Source organism: Odocoileus virginianus, chromosome 20 (assembly GCF_023699985.2).
Source record: "Odocoileus virginianus isolate 20LAN1187 ecotype Illinois chromosome 20, Ovbor_1.2, whole genome shotgun sequence".
NCBI classification, from domain to species: Eukaryota; Metazoa; Chordata; class Mammalia; order Artiodactyla; family Cervidae; genus Odocoileus; species Odocoileus virginianus.
The window spans coordinates 10,412,420-10,427,813 of record NC_069693.1 but is presented as its reverse complement, the minus strand read 5'-3'; the positions used below and the strand labels follow the sequence as shown (position 1 = coordinate 10,427,813).

At 52.4% G+C, this 15,394-nt stretch overlaps 1 protein-coding gene across 1 annotated transcript; it reads right to left on the bottom strand.

Moving 5' to 3' along the window:
* Positions 1-6,142: 6,142 nt before the first annotated feature.
* RPS19 (ribosomal protein S19) lies at positions 6,143-13,464 on the bottom strand. The gene is made up of 6 exons (XM_020871084.2): positions 13,420-13,464; positions 12,874-12,944; positions 12,512-12,612; positions 7,658-7,841; positions 7,081-7,135; positions 6,143-6,208 (listed from the first exon to the last, which is right to left on the bottom strand). The coding sequence occupies exons 2-6, from the start codon at positions 12,942-12,944 to the stop codon at positions 6,182-6,184; spliced, it is 438 nt and encodes a 145-aa protein (XP_020726743.1). The 5' UTR covers positions 13,420-13,464; the 3' UTR covers positions 6,143-6,181.
* Positions 13,465-15,394: the final 1,930 nt, after the last annotated feature.

Here is a 15,394-nt window from a genome sequence, read left to right as displayed (position 1 = left end):
GCCTTGCAGGGCGGCTTCTTAACCATTGGAGCGTGCGGAGTCCCTGAGCCTCTGTGTCCTCACTTCTTGGGGTTGGAAAAGAGAATTTAGAGGTTGTACATGCACAGCGCTGAACACAGGACCCCGGCACGTGATAGGTGCTCAGTAAAGGTTGGTTATTATTAATGTTTATGAGGAATAAGGGCTTCCCTTGGTGGCTCAGTGGTAAAGAATCCACCTGCCAATGCAGGAGACAAGGGTTCAATCCCATGTGCACACACATATGAGGAGATGCAGGAAGAACCCCTGGAGAAGGGAGTGGCTACTCATTTCAGTATTCTTGCCTGGAGAATTCCATGGACAGAGGGGCCTGGTGGGCTATAGTCCATGGGGTTGCAAAGAGTCAGACACGACTGAGCAACTAACATACACACATGAGGAATAAATGAGGCAGGCTCACCAGCTATGTGACTAGGTGATGGCTTTCCTTTCTGAGGTTTGGCATTTAAAATTATATATATGTATCATTTTACTTATGTGGCAGCGCAGGGTCTTAATTGTGACATGTGAACTCTAGTAAGTTGTGGCATGCGGGTTCTAGTTCCCTGACCAGGGATTGAACCCGGGTCCCCTGCATTGGGAGCATGGAGTCTTAGCCACTGGACCACCGGGGAAGTCCCTGAGGTTCAGCATTTTTAATCCAAGAGATGAGGATGAAAATATCTCCCTGGTGCTGTGACTTAAGATGATATTCCTGACATCCAAGGTCCACAATGGGCTCTTTCCTGGTGTTTTTTCATTTCCACCACAAGTCAGCAGGGTAGGCCACTTACTGCCCCTGCCCCCCACCAATTTAAAGGGGCAGAAACTGAGGCCATCGCAGAGAGGGGATGCCATCTGTCACTTGCTCAGTGTTACACAGCCTGGTGGTGGAGCTGGGATTCTAAGTCACTTACGTGTGCCCAGGTTGCTTTTGAACATCATTTTAGGTCAACTGGGAGGGAAATGAAGCCTGAGGGGTGGGGGAGTGAAATGATATGAAGTTGTTGAGATGTTTGTGAGCTGTTAGGGGACCATGTCACACATGTGCACACACATATAAGACACACACACATAAGGGGACACCTAGGAAGAAATTCATGGCAGGGAGATTTTTGGTAGCCAAAACTGGGAAAGATGAGAAACTCCTTTATAGGAGAATGAATGTATACATTGAGCTATGGTAAGGAGTACATCAAGGCTGTATATTGTCACGCTGCTTATTTAACTTATATGCAGAGTTCAAGCATCCCCCCAAACTAAAAAATTACATCATGAGAAATGCTGGGCTGGATGAAGCACAAGCTGGAATCAAGATTGCTGGGAGAAATATCAATAACCACAGGTATGCAGATGACACCACCCTTATGGCGGAAAGTGAAGAAGAACTAAAGAGCTTCTTGAGGAAAGTGAAAGAGGAGAGAGAAAAAGTTGGCTTAAAGTTCAACTTTCAGAAAACTAAGATCATGGCATCTGGTCCCATCACTTCATGGCAAATAGATGGGAAAGCAGTGGAAACAGTGGCTGACTATTTTTTTTGGGCTCCAAAATCATTGCAGATGGTGACTGCAGCCAGGAAATTAAAAGACACTTGCTCCTTGGAAGGAAAATTATGACCAACCTAGACAGCATATTAAAAAGCAGAGACATTACTTTGCCAACAAAGGTCCGTCTAGTCAAGGTTGTGGATTTTCCAGTAGTCATGTATGGATGTTAGAGTTGGACTATAAAGAAAGCTGAGTGCTGAAGAATTGACTGTTTTGAACTGTGGTGTTGGAGAAGACTCTTGAGAGTCCCTTGGACTGCAAGGAGATACAACCAGTGCATCCTAAAGTAAATCAGTCCTGAGTGTTCGTTGGAAGGACTGATGTTGAAGCTGAAACTCCAATACTTTGGTCACCTGATGTGAAGAACTGAGTCATTTGAAAAGACCCTGATGCTGGGAAAGATTGAGGGCAGGAGGAGAAGGGGACGACAGAGGATGAGGTAGTTGGATGGCATCACCGACTCAATGGACATGAGTTTAGGTAAATTCCGGGAGTTGGTGATGGACAGGGAGGCTTGGCGTGCTGCAGTCCATGGGGGTTGCAAAGAGTCAGACACGACTGAGCAACTGAAGTGAACTGAACTGATGGTGGTGGTGGTTTAGTTGCTAAGTCATGTCTGACTCTTGCGACCCTATAGACTGTAGCCCATCAGACTCCTCTGTCTGTGGGGTTGTCCAGGCAACAATACTGGAGTGGGTTGCTGGTTGTTGTTTATAGTCGCTCAGTCATGTCTGACTCTTTGCGACCCCATGGACTGCAGCACGCCAGGCTTCCCTGTCCTTCACCATCTCTTGGAGTTTGCTCAAACTCATGTCCATTGAGTCGGTGATGCCATCCAACCATCTCATCCTCTATGTCATCCCTTTCCTCTCCCAGCATCAGTCTTTTCCAGTGGGTCAGCTCTTTGCATCAGGTGGCCAAAGTATTGGTTGTCAATAAAGTAGCACACAGCAGGAGTCCGAGCTTCACTTGTCAACAGGGCTGCATCTCAGGACCAACAAAAAAATGAGAAGAAATGGACTGTGGCAGGATCTAGCTGACTTGTTTTCAAAAGGCAAAACAACATGTGCTGTTTAGGGACACGTGTTTTCAGGAAAGGGGTGAACCCATGCAGGGGAGTGACATCCCACTCGCGAGAGGGGTTCCCTCTGGGGGCGGGTACACAGGTGGCTTCTTTTCTCTTAGTTTTAGGTCACTTTACTTTTTAAGCTGAGTAGTGGGTTCATGGGTCCTTGTCACACTATTATACTGTTTTGCGTGGTAAAGTCTTTTGTAATTTAAAAAAGTGCAAATGTCACCCACACAGAAGAACGTGGGCCTCAAGAGACCACACCTCCTGGGTCTGAATCTCAGCTCTGCTCATCTGAGCTGTTTCTCCTCCTGTAACTTGGGCACAACCCCCCTACCTTGTGAGGCTGTAAGAATATCACAGAGCAGGGTTCCTAGGACACACTTCCTCTTCTCTGGCCCTCAGACCCTCCCCCTTTCCCTCCAGGGACCCAGGTGTTCCGTTGGGCCCCTCTCTGTATAGCAGGTTATGAGCCCCTCTGTACTAAAGTTCCTCCTTCTGGCCCCCACGTAGGAAGATGCCTGGGTGGTCCAGTTGCTGCAGCCCTTAGGAATTCGCCTCCTTCAGCATCCTTCCTTGCCAGGCTGGTTTCCAGGCCCTTGACTGCCCCCCAGTGGCCAGAGGGGTGCAGCTGCCGCATTGCAGGCCCTCTCAGGCAGACTGGTCTGTCTGGGCAGGGCACCTCCACGACCCACTTACCCAGCACCCCTGGTATCTGGCACTGGGCAAGCTAACTGGATGCTTGGCATTGCATTCCCAGGATGATTCTGGGAAATTTCATTCTCAGTCGACAAAAGAGGAAACTTAGGTCCCAAACAAGGAGTGACTGACTCAAGGCCATGCCCAGGAGTGTAACCCTTTGGGTCTCATTTTCCTCATTGCTAAGCCCTGCAGTGGCTGCCGCCCAGATAGCTGGCTGTAGCTACCAAATGCTGGTTTTGCTACCTCCTACCTGTAGGTCATGAGGAAAATCACCCATCCCGTGACCTCTTTTTCCCATCTCAAACAGTGGGTGCGTTTGGGTACCTACTTCACAAAAGTATTAAGTGATCTGGTTAAACAGCACCTCTAGTACTTCAGTCTGTCATATCCAACTCTTTGTGACCCCATGGATTATACAGTCCATGGGGTTCTCCAGGCCAGAATACTGGCATGGGTAGCCTTTCCCTTCTCCAGGGGATCTTCCCAACCCAGGGGTTGAACCCAGGTCTCCCACATTGCAGGCAGATTGTTTACCAGCTGAGCCACAGGGGAAGCCCCTGAGAAATCTATATGCAGGTCAAGAAGCAAGTTAGAACTGGCCATGGAACAACAGACTGGTTCCAAATCGGGAAAGGAGTGTGTCAAGGCTGTATATTGTCACCCGGCTTATTTAACTTATATTCAGAGTACATCATGCGAAATGCCTGGCTGGATGAAGCACAAGCTGGAATCAAGACTGCTGGGAGAAATATCAACAACCTTAGATATGCAGATGACACCACCCTTATGGCAGAAAGGGAAGAAGTACTAAAGAGCCTCTTGATGAAAGTGAAAGAGGAGAGTGAAAAAGTTGGCTTAAAACTCGACATTCAGAAAAGTAAGATCATGGCATGTGGTCCCATCACTTCATGGCAAATAGATGGGGAAACAATGGAAACAGTGGCAGACTATTTTCTTGGGCTCCAAAATCACTGCAGATGGTGACTACAGCCAGGAAATTAAAAGATGCTTGCTCCTTGGAAGAAAAGCTATGACCAACAGCATGTTAAAAAGCACAGACATTACTTTACCAACAAAGGTCTGTCTAGTCAAAGCTATGGTTTTTCCAGCAGTCATGTATGAATGTTAGAGTTGGACCAAAAAGAATGCTGAGCGCCGAAGAACTGATGCTTTTGAACTCTCAAGAAGTCTCTTAAGAGTCCTTTGAACTGCAAGGAGATCCAAGCAGTCAGTCCTAAAGGAAATCAGTCCTGAATACTCACTTGCAGGACTGATGCTGAAGCTGAAGCTCCAATACTTTGGCCACCTGATACAAAGAACCGACTCATTGGAAAACACTGATGCTGGGAAAGATTGAAGGCAGAAGGGGACGACAGAGGATGAAATGGCTGAACGGCATCACCGACATGATGGACAGGAGTTTGAGTAAGCTCCGGGAGTTGGTGATGGACAGGGCAGCCTGGAGTGCTGCAATCCATGTCGCAAGGGTTCACACACTACTGAATGACTGGAGTACTTGGGTACAAACACACTGGCTGGCTCTAGTCCAGTGTTCACATCAGTGAGTAACTTCCAGCCCTGGCAACTTTTGAGCTGGGGGCAGTAGTGCCAAAGGTGTAAGACTCTGTGGTCTGATATTTTCACTTTCAACGTCTTGGTACACCAGGTATGCTGCTTTGGGCTGAGACAGGGAACCTCCCAGAATCCCTCAGGCAGAAGTAGCTTTACAAACAAGAGCAGGCTGAGGGTAAGCTGCTCAGCGTCATAGCAATTACGGGCAGTAGTGGAACTTGAACTCATGTCATCCAGAGTCCAGAAGCCAGGCATGGCACTGGGTCTGATCTCAGTGGTAACTTGGGGTGGAGGAACCTCAGGGTTGTGGCCTCGCCAGTTTAGGCTCAGCATTTTGGCTTTTCCCAGCTGGGAGGTGTGCCCAGTCCCCAGGGTGGTAGGGTGCCCTACGAAGGCAAGGCTTCTCCCTCCAGGATTAAAAGGGTGTCCTGCTCCAACCAGGGACCCAGGTACAGGTAGAGTTCCTGTCCCATCAGTGGAAGTTGCTCAGTGTCCCACTCTTTGCGACCCTATGGACTGTAGCCTACCAGGTTCCTCTGTCCATGGAATTCTCCAGGCAATAATACTGGAGTGGGTAGTCATTCCCTTCTGCAGGGGAAGCATTCTTTACTGTCTGAGCTACCTGGGAAGGTCCCATCAGTGCCAAGAACCAATTGCCGTGGAGACCCAGAGGGGGCAGGGCCCCAGACTGCAGCCTCCCGGCAGGTGTCACATCCCTCCCCTGGGGAGGGAAGTTAACACCCTGGTCCCAGCTGGGTCCATGCTGCCGCTTCCCCGCTTCCCCTTGTCGAAGTGGGTACAGCAGGGCCCAGGCTAGAGATCCCTAGCAGATCAGGGAAAGGATGCGCACACCAGGCCAAGGTCAAACCCTCGGGCGGAAGGCACCCCAAGGACCACCTGGAGCGAGGGCTGTTTGTCCCTGTCCGCTTCCTGCAGGGAAGCAGCACTGCAGCCCCAGGGCCCCTCCTGCTTTGTTCCAGCACGGCCACTGCTTGAACTTTCAGTTTCTTTTTTCTGAGACCTGCTGTGGAGAGACGCGCAGAGGCCCTGGGTCATACACCAGCACCTTGCCCACGTGGGGTAGAACCCGTTTGAATCTGGAAGCCAGGCCTCAGGTTTCTGGGGCTGTTGAGTATGACAGCCATCCAGGAAGCCCCTGGCGCCTCTTTCACCAGGGAAGGGAAGCGCTCCTTCCTCATGCCCCACCCCTCAAAACAGGAGACCCAGACCGGGGTTACGAATGAGGCAATTTATTAACCCAGCATCATTTGTTCTAATGCTTCTTGTTGGCAGCTGCCACCTGTAGGAAAGATGGACAAATAGTTATGATCAGCTGTGGGCCTGTGTTCAGGCACTTCACAGAAGCTCCCCACTAACCAGGGGGCACCAGGCCTCCTGATTTGTGGTTTCTGATGTATTCATCTCACCAGATGCTCACAGCCTCGGGCACTTCCCCTTTTAAAGAATCAGAAACTGGGACTCAAGAGAGCACTGCAGTATGATTCTGACCTCTGCCCATCACCCCAGTCTACACTGCTGCTGGCGCCAGACCCTGTACTGCCCCTACCGTCTGCCAGGCCACCTCCCGTTCCCAGAGGGCTGATACGCTGCTCTTGTCTGACACTTAGAAACTAAGGGACTCCACAGTCCAAGGCTCCTAGGGGGCCTAAGTCAATGATACACAAAGAAGAAAACCAACAACAGGTTCGTGCCAGGCCCCAGGGCTCCTGCTGCTGTAGCTCATGAATCCTCGCCACCACCCTGGGAAGTGGCTGAGGGCATCACTCCAGATAGGGAGACTGGCCCAGGGTGTCTTGTCAGTCGGCCTCCACATGGAGGCCGGGTTCCGTGGCACCCTGCCCGATGCTCCATGAGGATCAGGAATAAGGAAGAAACCTTGCCGTCAGAATCAGAAGGCTAACCTGGGGAGATGGAGTGGCCTCTTTGGGAGCGTGCCCTGCAGAAAAGGCCCAGCTGGTTGCACCTAGGCCCAGGACTCCCTTCACCCAGGGCCCTGCATGCCAACCTGTCTCCCACCACCCGTGACGGGAAGTCTGTTAGAAATGATCTTTCTCCTGCACTCCCGCTTCCCTGGCTGTACCCTCCAGGGGAGGAAACTGTCAAAGTCCAGGCTCCAGAGGCCCCCAGGTGGTGACCCAAGTCCCCACTCACCTGTCCAGCGATTCTGTCCAGATCTCTCTGTCCCTGAGGCGTCAGTTTGCGGCCCCTGTGGGAGAGAAGGGTCACGCAGGCCCAGGTGAGCGTGGACTCTCACTAGCATCCCTGGTCCTGGCCAGGCCTCCCCTGGACATGAGCCAGGCTTCCCAAGGAGGCACCTGGCCGCAGGACCTCATGACGCCAGCCAAGTCTCACTCAGGCCCCCAGTCGGCTGCATTCTAACAAGCTGGAGGCTGCAGTGGGAACCCCCCCTTGTCCTGAGCTGATGGGGTGTCGTTTCTGCAAGCAATAGATCAAAAGCCCCGAAAAATCAATTGGGAAAAGTTAACGAGCAGGCTAATGAAAGTGGACAGTCGCTAAATTACCTTCCTGGAGTCTGGAGTAGTCAGCCAGAGAGGTCAGGGCGAGGCCCCTCGGCTGCTCACTCTTCTGAAGAACCCCCTGCCTGCCCGAGGGCCAGGACATACCTGACACCTCACTGAGGGCAGAGGGGGATGGTCCTCCATAAAGGCACCACTGAGGATCTGGCCCCAAGTACCCTCATGTGCCCAGCGTCCCCTCGCTGGCTTACCCATCTTGGTCCTTTTCCACCATTTTCAGCCCCTCCAGGGCTTGGAGGACCCGCCGGGCCACGCTCTTGGAGCCTCTGCTGAAGTGGCTGGGCATGACGCCGTTCCTCTGACGCCCACCATAGATCTTGGTCATGGAGCCAACCCCAGCGCCACCCCGGAGGTACAGGTGCCGTGCCGTGGAAGCTGGGTGGGAGGAAAGGGAGGCTGGAGAACCCTTCTCAGGCACAGAAGCCCACAGGAAAGGGCTCTGCTCAGGGTCACACACTGAATTCCGCAGGGAACGAATTCTCACCATCTTACAGTCGGGGAAACGGAGAACAGGCGAATGCACCCAAGGTTCCAGTAACACCTGACCACCACCCCCAGTTCGGGAGCCTGGGGTGCACCGGCAGTGGAGACTGTTTCAGCCACGTGACCAGGCAGATCCTGCTGCCCCGGCCAAGTAGTGAGGCGGACCTGAGGTTTCATGGACAGAGCCCAGCAAACGTCTGAGCCGTGACCGTCCACAACCAGTTGTCTGGGGGCTCTGCAGGGCTGTAGAGTTGGAGAAGGGACCTACTGATTGCCCCATTACCATCCCAGGCCTGCCCTGAAGAGCTTGGGTTCACGGTAGCAGCAGTGCTGACATCCTAACGCCATGATCCCAACCTGGAAGGTATGTCAGCCTGCTCCGTGGACTGGGGTTTCTGGCTCGGGCAAGTGCCCTGGCCAGTCTCCTTGGAAATCTCTTCTGTTCAACTGGAACACTGGCCCGCCAGGCCCTGTGCCACCTGCTTTTACACTCTCTCCTGTGAGTAGTTAAGATAGCCTCAGGGGCCAGCCTAATAGTGTGGCTGCTCTGGAGGGACAGACAGCCCTGCAGATGGTTCTGGTTTTCTATCTCAGGGAGCCACTGGGGTCTGAAAGAGCTGGGGCCCAGATGCTGGCCACCACATGGCCCCGCCTGGCTGAAAGCTCAAGCGTAGGGACTCCAGGTCCCCACACGTTAGGATTCTCCTCGGTCCTGAAGATGAGTCAGAAGTTATTCTCCCAATAATGACTCGCTGCTAAGAGTCACACCATCCCCCTGTGTCTAGAGCTGGGGTGGGGGGTAGGGGTGGTATAAAATGTAACTGACCAGGTGAGGTGGGCTCCTCCTCCCTGGGCAGTACCTGCACACAACCCATTGTCGGCCCGCCTCCAGACACGGACGCAGGCTACAGGGGCGTATCACAGAGCGCTAACTCTCGCCACTTCACCAGGGCCACTGAGTAGCCTCTCCCTGGTATCACTGCCCATGGCCCTGCCCCCTTTAAATCATTCTCCTTGGTTCTTTCTGTCCCCATGCCATCCTCTATACCAGGGATCTGACCCCTCTTCCAGGCATCAAGCAGCCTACCCACTGCCAGGATCAAGAGACTCACCTCTTGTAAGGACTGCCCCCCCCCCCCCCAATTCCCTCAACAACCTTTCTGCCAGGGGAGTGACCTCATGGAGAAATGGCCTTCAAGACCAGTCCAAATGCCCAATGGCCACCTCCCCATCACACAGGCCATGCCCTGGTTCCATGTGGAGACCCGCTCTCCACCTGGGATGTGGAAGGCATGAGAGCCCCATGGTAGGGTTAAGATGAACACCCCCGATTTCACCAACACCCGGAAGAGGCTGCACACCAGAAATGAATTTTGCTGAACCAGGACAGCACTCAGCCCAGTCTCACCATGGAAAGGGGTGAGCTGCCTGGTAGCTGGGGTTTGAACCCCAACATGGCTCCCTTTCAGCTGTGACAGAGCCCACCCATGTCTAGCGGCCAGTGGCCTGGTACTCACAGGGACAACTTACTCAAGTCCCCAGCAGCGAAAGTCAGAGAACAAACTCCAACAAAGCCCAACTTTAGTTTCTCCTGGGTGGATTTCACACCTTTCTTAACACCACTAAAACTATTAGGTGTGGGGGACATCCCTGGTGGTCCAGTGGTTAGGACCCTGTTTTCGACCCCTGATGGAGAAACTAAGTGGCGTGGCAACCCCCCCACCCCCCACTATCCAGTGTGGCAGATACCAGGTCCTCCCCCATCACAGCAGTTTGTGCAGATTATTTTTCTGACCCGTTAGAAGGGAGAACAAGAGTATTAACTTCACAAATTGGAAATTAACAGTCAAAATACTGAGTTCCACAGAAACACTGACCCCCTTTTACTTCCTCTCCTCAGCCCTTCAGACCTAGGCCGAGGTCCCAGCGCCTCCTCCTGAAGTGGAGCTGTAAGGGCGCAAATCCAGGCCATCCCAAGGGTGTTTATGATGGCCTCAGTGAACGAGGTGCTGCCACAAATGGCTTTCCCTTCAGCCCCTCCAAAGGTGTCCTTCTGCTCCCTCTAGGGAGACCCGGATGAGGAGTCACTCCTACCTCAGGACCACGCAGCACCCTAAACCCCTGCTAGGTGTCTTGTTGGGCCCCCAAGTGGATGAGGGGGCAGGGGATACTCCACTTAGCAAATGGCAGACCAAACCAGGCTTTGGTCTTCGCAGCCTAGCCAGCTACCAGTCCATGTTAAGTTCACGTTCATGGCTCCATCCTGACCCACCGAATCATAAGGTGGAGAAAGGCAACTGCTTGGATTGGGACTGGCCTCCACCTTACAGTAAAAGGCATTCAGTGGGAACTCCCTGGCAGTCCAGGGGTCAGGACTCTGCTTTCACTGCCCAGAGCCTGGGTTCAATCCATGGTCAGGGAACTAAGATTTTGCAAGCTGTTTGGCATGGCGGGGGGGAGAGAAAAGGGATTCAGGTGCCCCAATCCAACAGCTGCTCACTCACTGCCAGACACATTGTATTCTTACCTCCCTTTCAAGCAGGCCCATCTGAGCACTTATATCTACCCAGGGCCACAATGCAGCACCCCATTCAAAGCCCATAGTCTCCCCTTGACCCCCCTCCTCCCCTTAAGAGTAGGTCTCAGCTCCCCTGAAACAGGGTCTATCTCCACACCTCATCCCTCACACACTCCCAACACCACTGCCTGGAGGCTATTCATACCTACAGATAACCGCACCCCTTCCAGACCACCCTTACGAAGGCCCTGTCACCTATGTGGCCCTTGTCACCTACACCCGAGATCTACAGACTTTGGTCTTGGTAGCCAGCCTGCCACACCTTCCCAGGGTCTTCATCTGTCAGTCTGCATGACTCTCCTCATCCAGAGTATGAACTGAACAAACTCAGTAGGAGCACTCCAGATTTCAACAGAGGTTGGCAAACTTTTCCTCTTTAAGGGTCAGACAGTAGTCTGTCATAGCTCCAACCCAGGCTTCTGCTGTGACTGTAAACGAATAACCATGGCTGCGTCCCAAAAAACCTTGGTCTAGAACCGCTATCTGTGCCACTAGGGCAGCTGGGAAAGTCCAGTCAAAAGGGGGCTCTGGAAATCCAGAGGGAGACCAGCAGGGCAGGCAGAGGACGCACACCTAGCATGAGGTGTTAGGGAAGGTACACAGTGGACAGAAAGGGGCCACAGCAACTACAAAGACGACCAGCAGGCTCAACTAGGTGTGTGTTAGCCACGGCCTTTCCCCCACCCCACAACCTCCCCCGACCTAGAAACGCAAAGTAGAGAATGTTGCCGAGGGAAGAGAGCTGCCCACCACCAACTCCCCAAGTGATGACAAGGCCGAGGGGGCTGTGGTCTCAGGAGCAGACAGACCTCATGTATTAACCACTCTGACATCAACAGCAAATCAGCTACCACCAGTCCCTATGTGGGAGGTTTCTGTTAAGTACAGATTACACAACATAGGCATATTCACCCACAAAATGAGAAAAACCACTAGTCTTTCTCCAAATCTTGGACATCACAAAAGAGCAGCCAGGACTATGCAAACCTTGCTTCCCAAGACGGGTGAAAGGGGTGGCAGTGGTGGTCTTGTCCACCCTGTCCCACCCCCCATCTTTCTTTCTGAAAACACTGAAATGAGTAGGTGGATAAGCTACCCACCCCACTTACCTCACAATCATCAAAGCTCAGGCTACAAAACACTTCATGTTCTGAGATACTGGGCAACTTGACCAAGGCCAACTCTTCTCAAAGTCATGCTGGAGTTTTGTCAACTTCTCAACTCTGCTTCCCACCCACTTCCCACATGGAGACAAGCGGTCGTCAGGACAGAACCCCCACTTCACAGAGGAGGAAGGTTTGAGAGTGGAGAGGTTGAGAGCCCATAGTGAAGGCCTGTGCAGAGGCTGCTGCCTTGGCACAATCCAGGGTGGAACCCCACCCCCCACTCCCAAGATAAGCTTCATGGGGGTGACTGCTTGGAGAAACTTCAATCATTAAAAAGACAGATAAGACAGTACTAGCACTGTGCGATCAGGGGCTATGCTTAAGCCAGTCCTTACTGAAGGATCAATTAATATAAAGGATTAATAAAAAGAGAAGGAGCTGGTACAGAGTGACCCTAAGTTTTCTTCTGAGCACTTGAGACTTGTCAAGATTTAGAATAACTGGGTCACATTTCCAACCCCTTTGTTAGGAACAACTTCTTAAAGAGAAAGAGATAAGCTAGTGTGATAACCTGAATGAAAACAGAAAAGAGACATTGAAAGGACAACGACTTTATAAAATGAACTACCTCTAGACAAAAGATGAACACTTTACTCATTGTCCCTGGGATGCCCTCGAGGCTCTGAGGATCCTTGAGGGTCCTCACGTAAAATCGCTTACAAATGAACAAATATCAACAACACAAAATTACCCTACATCACACAAAGTATGCAATGACAGAGTCAAGTATTTCTCTCGTAATTTCTGGGGACAAGTTAAGAACTCACAAAGGAGACACTCAGCCCTCCACTACCCATCCAAAGGCCCCAGTTTCTCACCAGCTCGTGTGTAGAACCAGTTCTCATCGTAGGGAGCAAGTTCTTTATGCTTGGCCAGCTTGACGGTGTCCACCCATTCAGGGACTTTCAGCTTCCCGGACCTGGGACCAGGACAGCCAGAAAGGCACAATTCAGAAGCCTCCACAAACTCCATCCCCATTCCCTTCCGTCAGCACAACTGTACACCACTAGGAGCCCAATGTGCCCCAGAAATGGAAAAATACTGAAACTCAAAACACAACCCAGGCCTCATGTAGAAAGAGTGGACTCCACACTGACCACCACCAAGCCTCCGCAGCCAGGAAAAGAAAGCCCAGAGGCGTCGGACAAGACTAGAGCCCCCACCCAGTCCCCACACTCACTTTTTGAGGAAGGCTGCCAGAGCTCTGACGAACTCCTGCTGGTTCACGTCTTTTACAGTAACTCCAGGCATCTGCGGGCAAGGTCGAGCATAAGAACACAGGTTGGATGCAGAAGACTGCCAACGGCCCGAGCCCAGTCCCACGGCGACGTAACTGGCGCACTCACCCTACTTTCCGAAGGCCCTACTACAACTCCCCACTTTAGAGGCCCAAGCGCCTGCGGGTCTTACAGAGCTTACCGACGACCACGGTCTCTCTGGGGCGCATTAACACTGCCTGACCCCGTTTGTGAAGACGCTGTACGTCGCCAACCCCTGATTCTGCCCCCCACCCCGCCCCCGCTTTCGCGGGTTTCCACCTGGCCCAGCCGCGGTTCCCGGACCGCGCGGATCAGACATGTCCGGGCCTGCCGCTCGCACGTGGCGGCGGCTCTAGGGGGCGGGGCGGCCCACGCGGGTGCCCCGGAGCCCCCCAGGCACGCTCCTCGGGCTCGAAAATCGAGCCCCGACTCCTCGCGCCCGGGTCGCACCAGAGCACTCTTCTTACCGTGCGGCCTCCGAGCTGCCAGCCAGGGGAAAGGGAGAAACGGGGTTTCCCGGGCGCACAAGTCGGGCGTCGGTTATCGCGAGAGTTCCGGAGCTCGCGAGAACGGGTTTACAAAAAGGTGGCTCCGCCTCTCTCAGGGCAAAGGTGGCTTCGCCTCCGCGGACGTGGGCGGGTTTGGTGGGAGGGTGGAGGCTTTTTCCTCCTCGATCTTCTTTCTCCTGCAGCGAGATAGAGTGAGGAGCTCTAATCTCGAGCAGGAGGGAATCTAGCTTCGTTTGCATCAATCGTGGATGGAACGAATAGCAGCGGAGGCTGTATCTCCTGGCGGAAGTTATGGGGAAGCTGGCTGGGCGTGAAATAGACCGGCGGCTCCAGCGGGACCACCCCTTTTTCCGAGTGGAAGTGGCTCTTCTGGCCGAAGGTGGGGCTAGTAAGGGCGGAACTGTGACCGGGAGCCGAGAGGAAGGACACGGAAGAATTGCAGCCAGTCTGCCCTTTCTCGACCAGTAGTACTCGCGAGAGCAGGAGACGGAAGCCCCACCCTTCTTAGGGCGGAAATTGCTTCACCATGGCCCAGCAGAGCGGAATGCGAATGAGGCCCTGGAGGTGGGGAGTAGAAAAGGGCAGGAACTGAAGCAGAGGCGGGACCTTCGAAGTTCAGCTCTGCCTCCTAAAGCCCGAGTCTCTTCGGACATGTGTGTGCGCTTAGTCACTCAGTCCTGTCAGACTCTTTGTGACCCCATGGGCTGTATCCCACCAGGCTCCTCTGCCCATGGGGATTCTCCAGCCAAGAATAGGGGAGTGGGTTGCCATGCCCTCCTCCAGGGGATCTTCCCAACCCAGGGATCAAACCCAGGCCTCCCGCATTGCAGGCAGATTCTTTACCTGGGACGCCCCTCTTCGGCCAAATACTAATTCTATCGACAAATGTTTTTTGTGTGCCTACTCTGTGCAAGGAACAGGTAAACATGTATAGTGTTACATGCATTATTTAGGTTAATCCGTCTAAGGTCCGAGAACACAGAGGACACACCTGTGGTTTGATGAAGTTGCTGACTTGCTGCGAGGAGAAAATAATGAAATATGAATCCTAATGTAAACTAAAATGTGTCAGCGTAGACTCAGCAATTCTAACAAATGTACTACTCTGATGTGTGATGCTGATAGGAGGGGAGGCTTTGGGGAGCAAGGGGAATATGAGAGCTCTTACTTTCTGCTCAATTTTGCTATGAACCTAAAAACTGCTTGAAAGAAACCTCTTAAAAAATGGTTTGAGGGTAGGAAGTTGTTCATGTTGTGATGAGGGGAGAAGCCATGTTACAGTGAACTTTGTAGGAAAAAAAAAATTCCTAAGGAATCAAGACAACGTGTTTAGTCATTTATGCTGAGTGGCCAGAGAGGAGTTGAATGCAGGCTCTGCCCTCTTAGAGTACTAATTCTTAGAGGGGAAGGCGTGGTTGGACAGGCCCAGCTCAAGGTGATCAGGCTTGTAAACTAGGGGCCAAGGGCCCCTGAGGAATGTAAGGAAGTCTATCTAAGGGGCTTATTAGAGATATTAAGTCAGATGGAAAGGATGAGGGTGTATGTAGGGCATGGGTTATAGAACTGTCTATGTGAATATATGTTGGTGACTGCAGAGCCAGCTACACAATGTGACAGGGATGCAGGATGAGGTCTCGCGGATCAGGCAATGAGGGTTTGAGTAGAGAAACTGGATGGGGTGGGTGGTATGATGGTGCTACATTGGTCAAGGAGCATAGTCTGGAGTGGACCAGGTTCACACAGGGCTGAGTGAAAGAGAGTGTGGATTCCCAAAGGGCAGAATGTAAAAGGAGCTCCTGAAGTGAAACATGGGTGTCTGTCTGGAGAGGAGCAGGATGGTGCTTCAAATCTGGAAACTCATTGGTGATTTCTGCAGAACATCAATGAGAATAGTACATGAAGGAAGCTGAGAAGAGGGATGATTTACTCAGTA

Coding starts and splice junctions, on each gene's coding strand:
- RPS19 (XM_020871084.2), bottom strand. CDS start 12,944: ATGCCTGGAGTTACTGTAAAAGACGTGAACCAGCAGGAGTTCGTCAGA. Junction 7,136..7,657: donor GTGGAAAAGGACCAAGATGG/GTAAGCCAGCGA, acceptor TCTCTCCCACAG/GGGCCGCAAACTGACGCCTC. Junction 6,209..7,080: donor TGGACAGAATCGCTGGACAG/GTGAGTGGGGAC, acceptor TCTTTCCTACAG/GTGGCAGCTGCCAACAAGAA.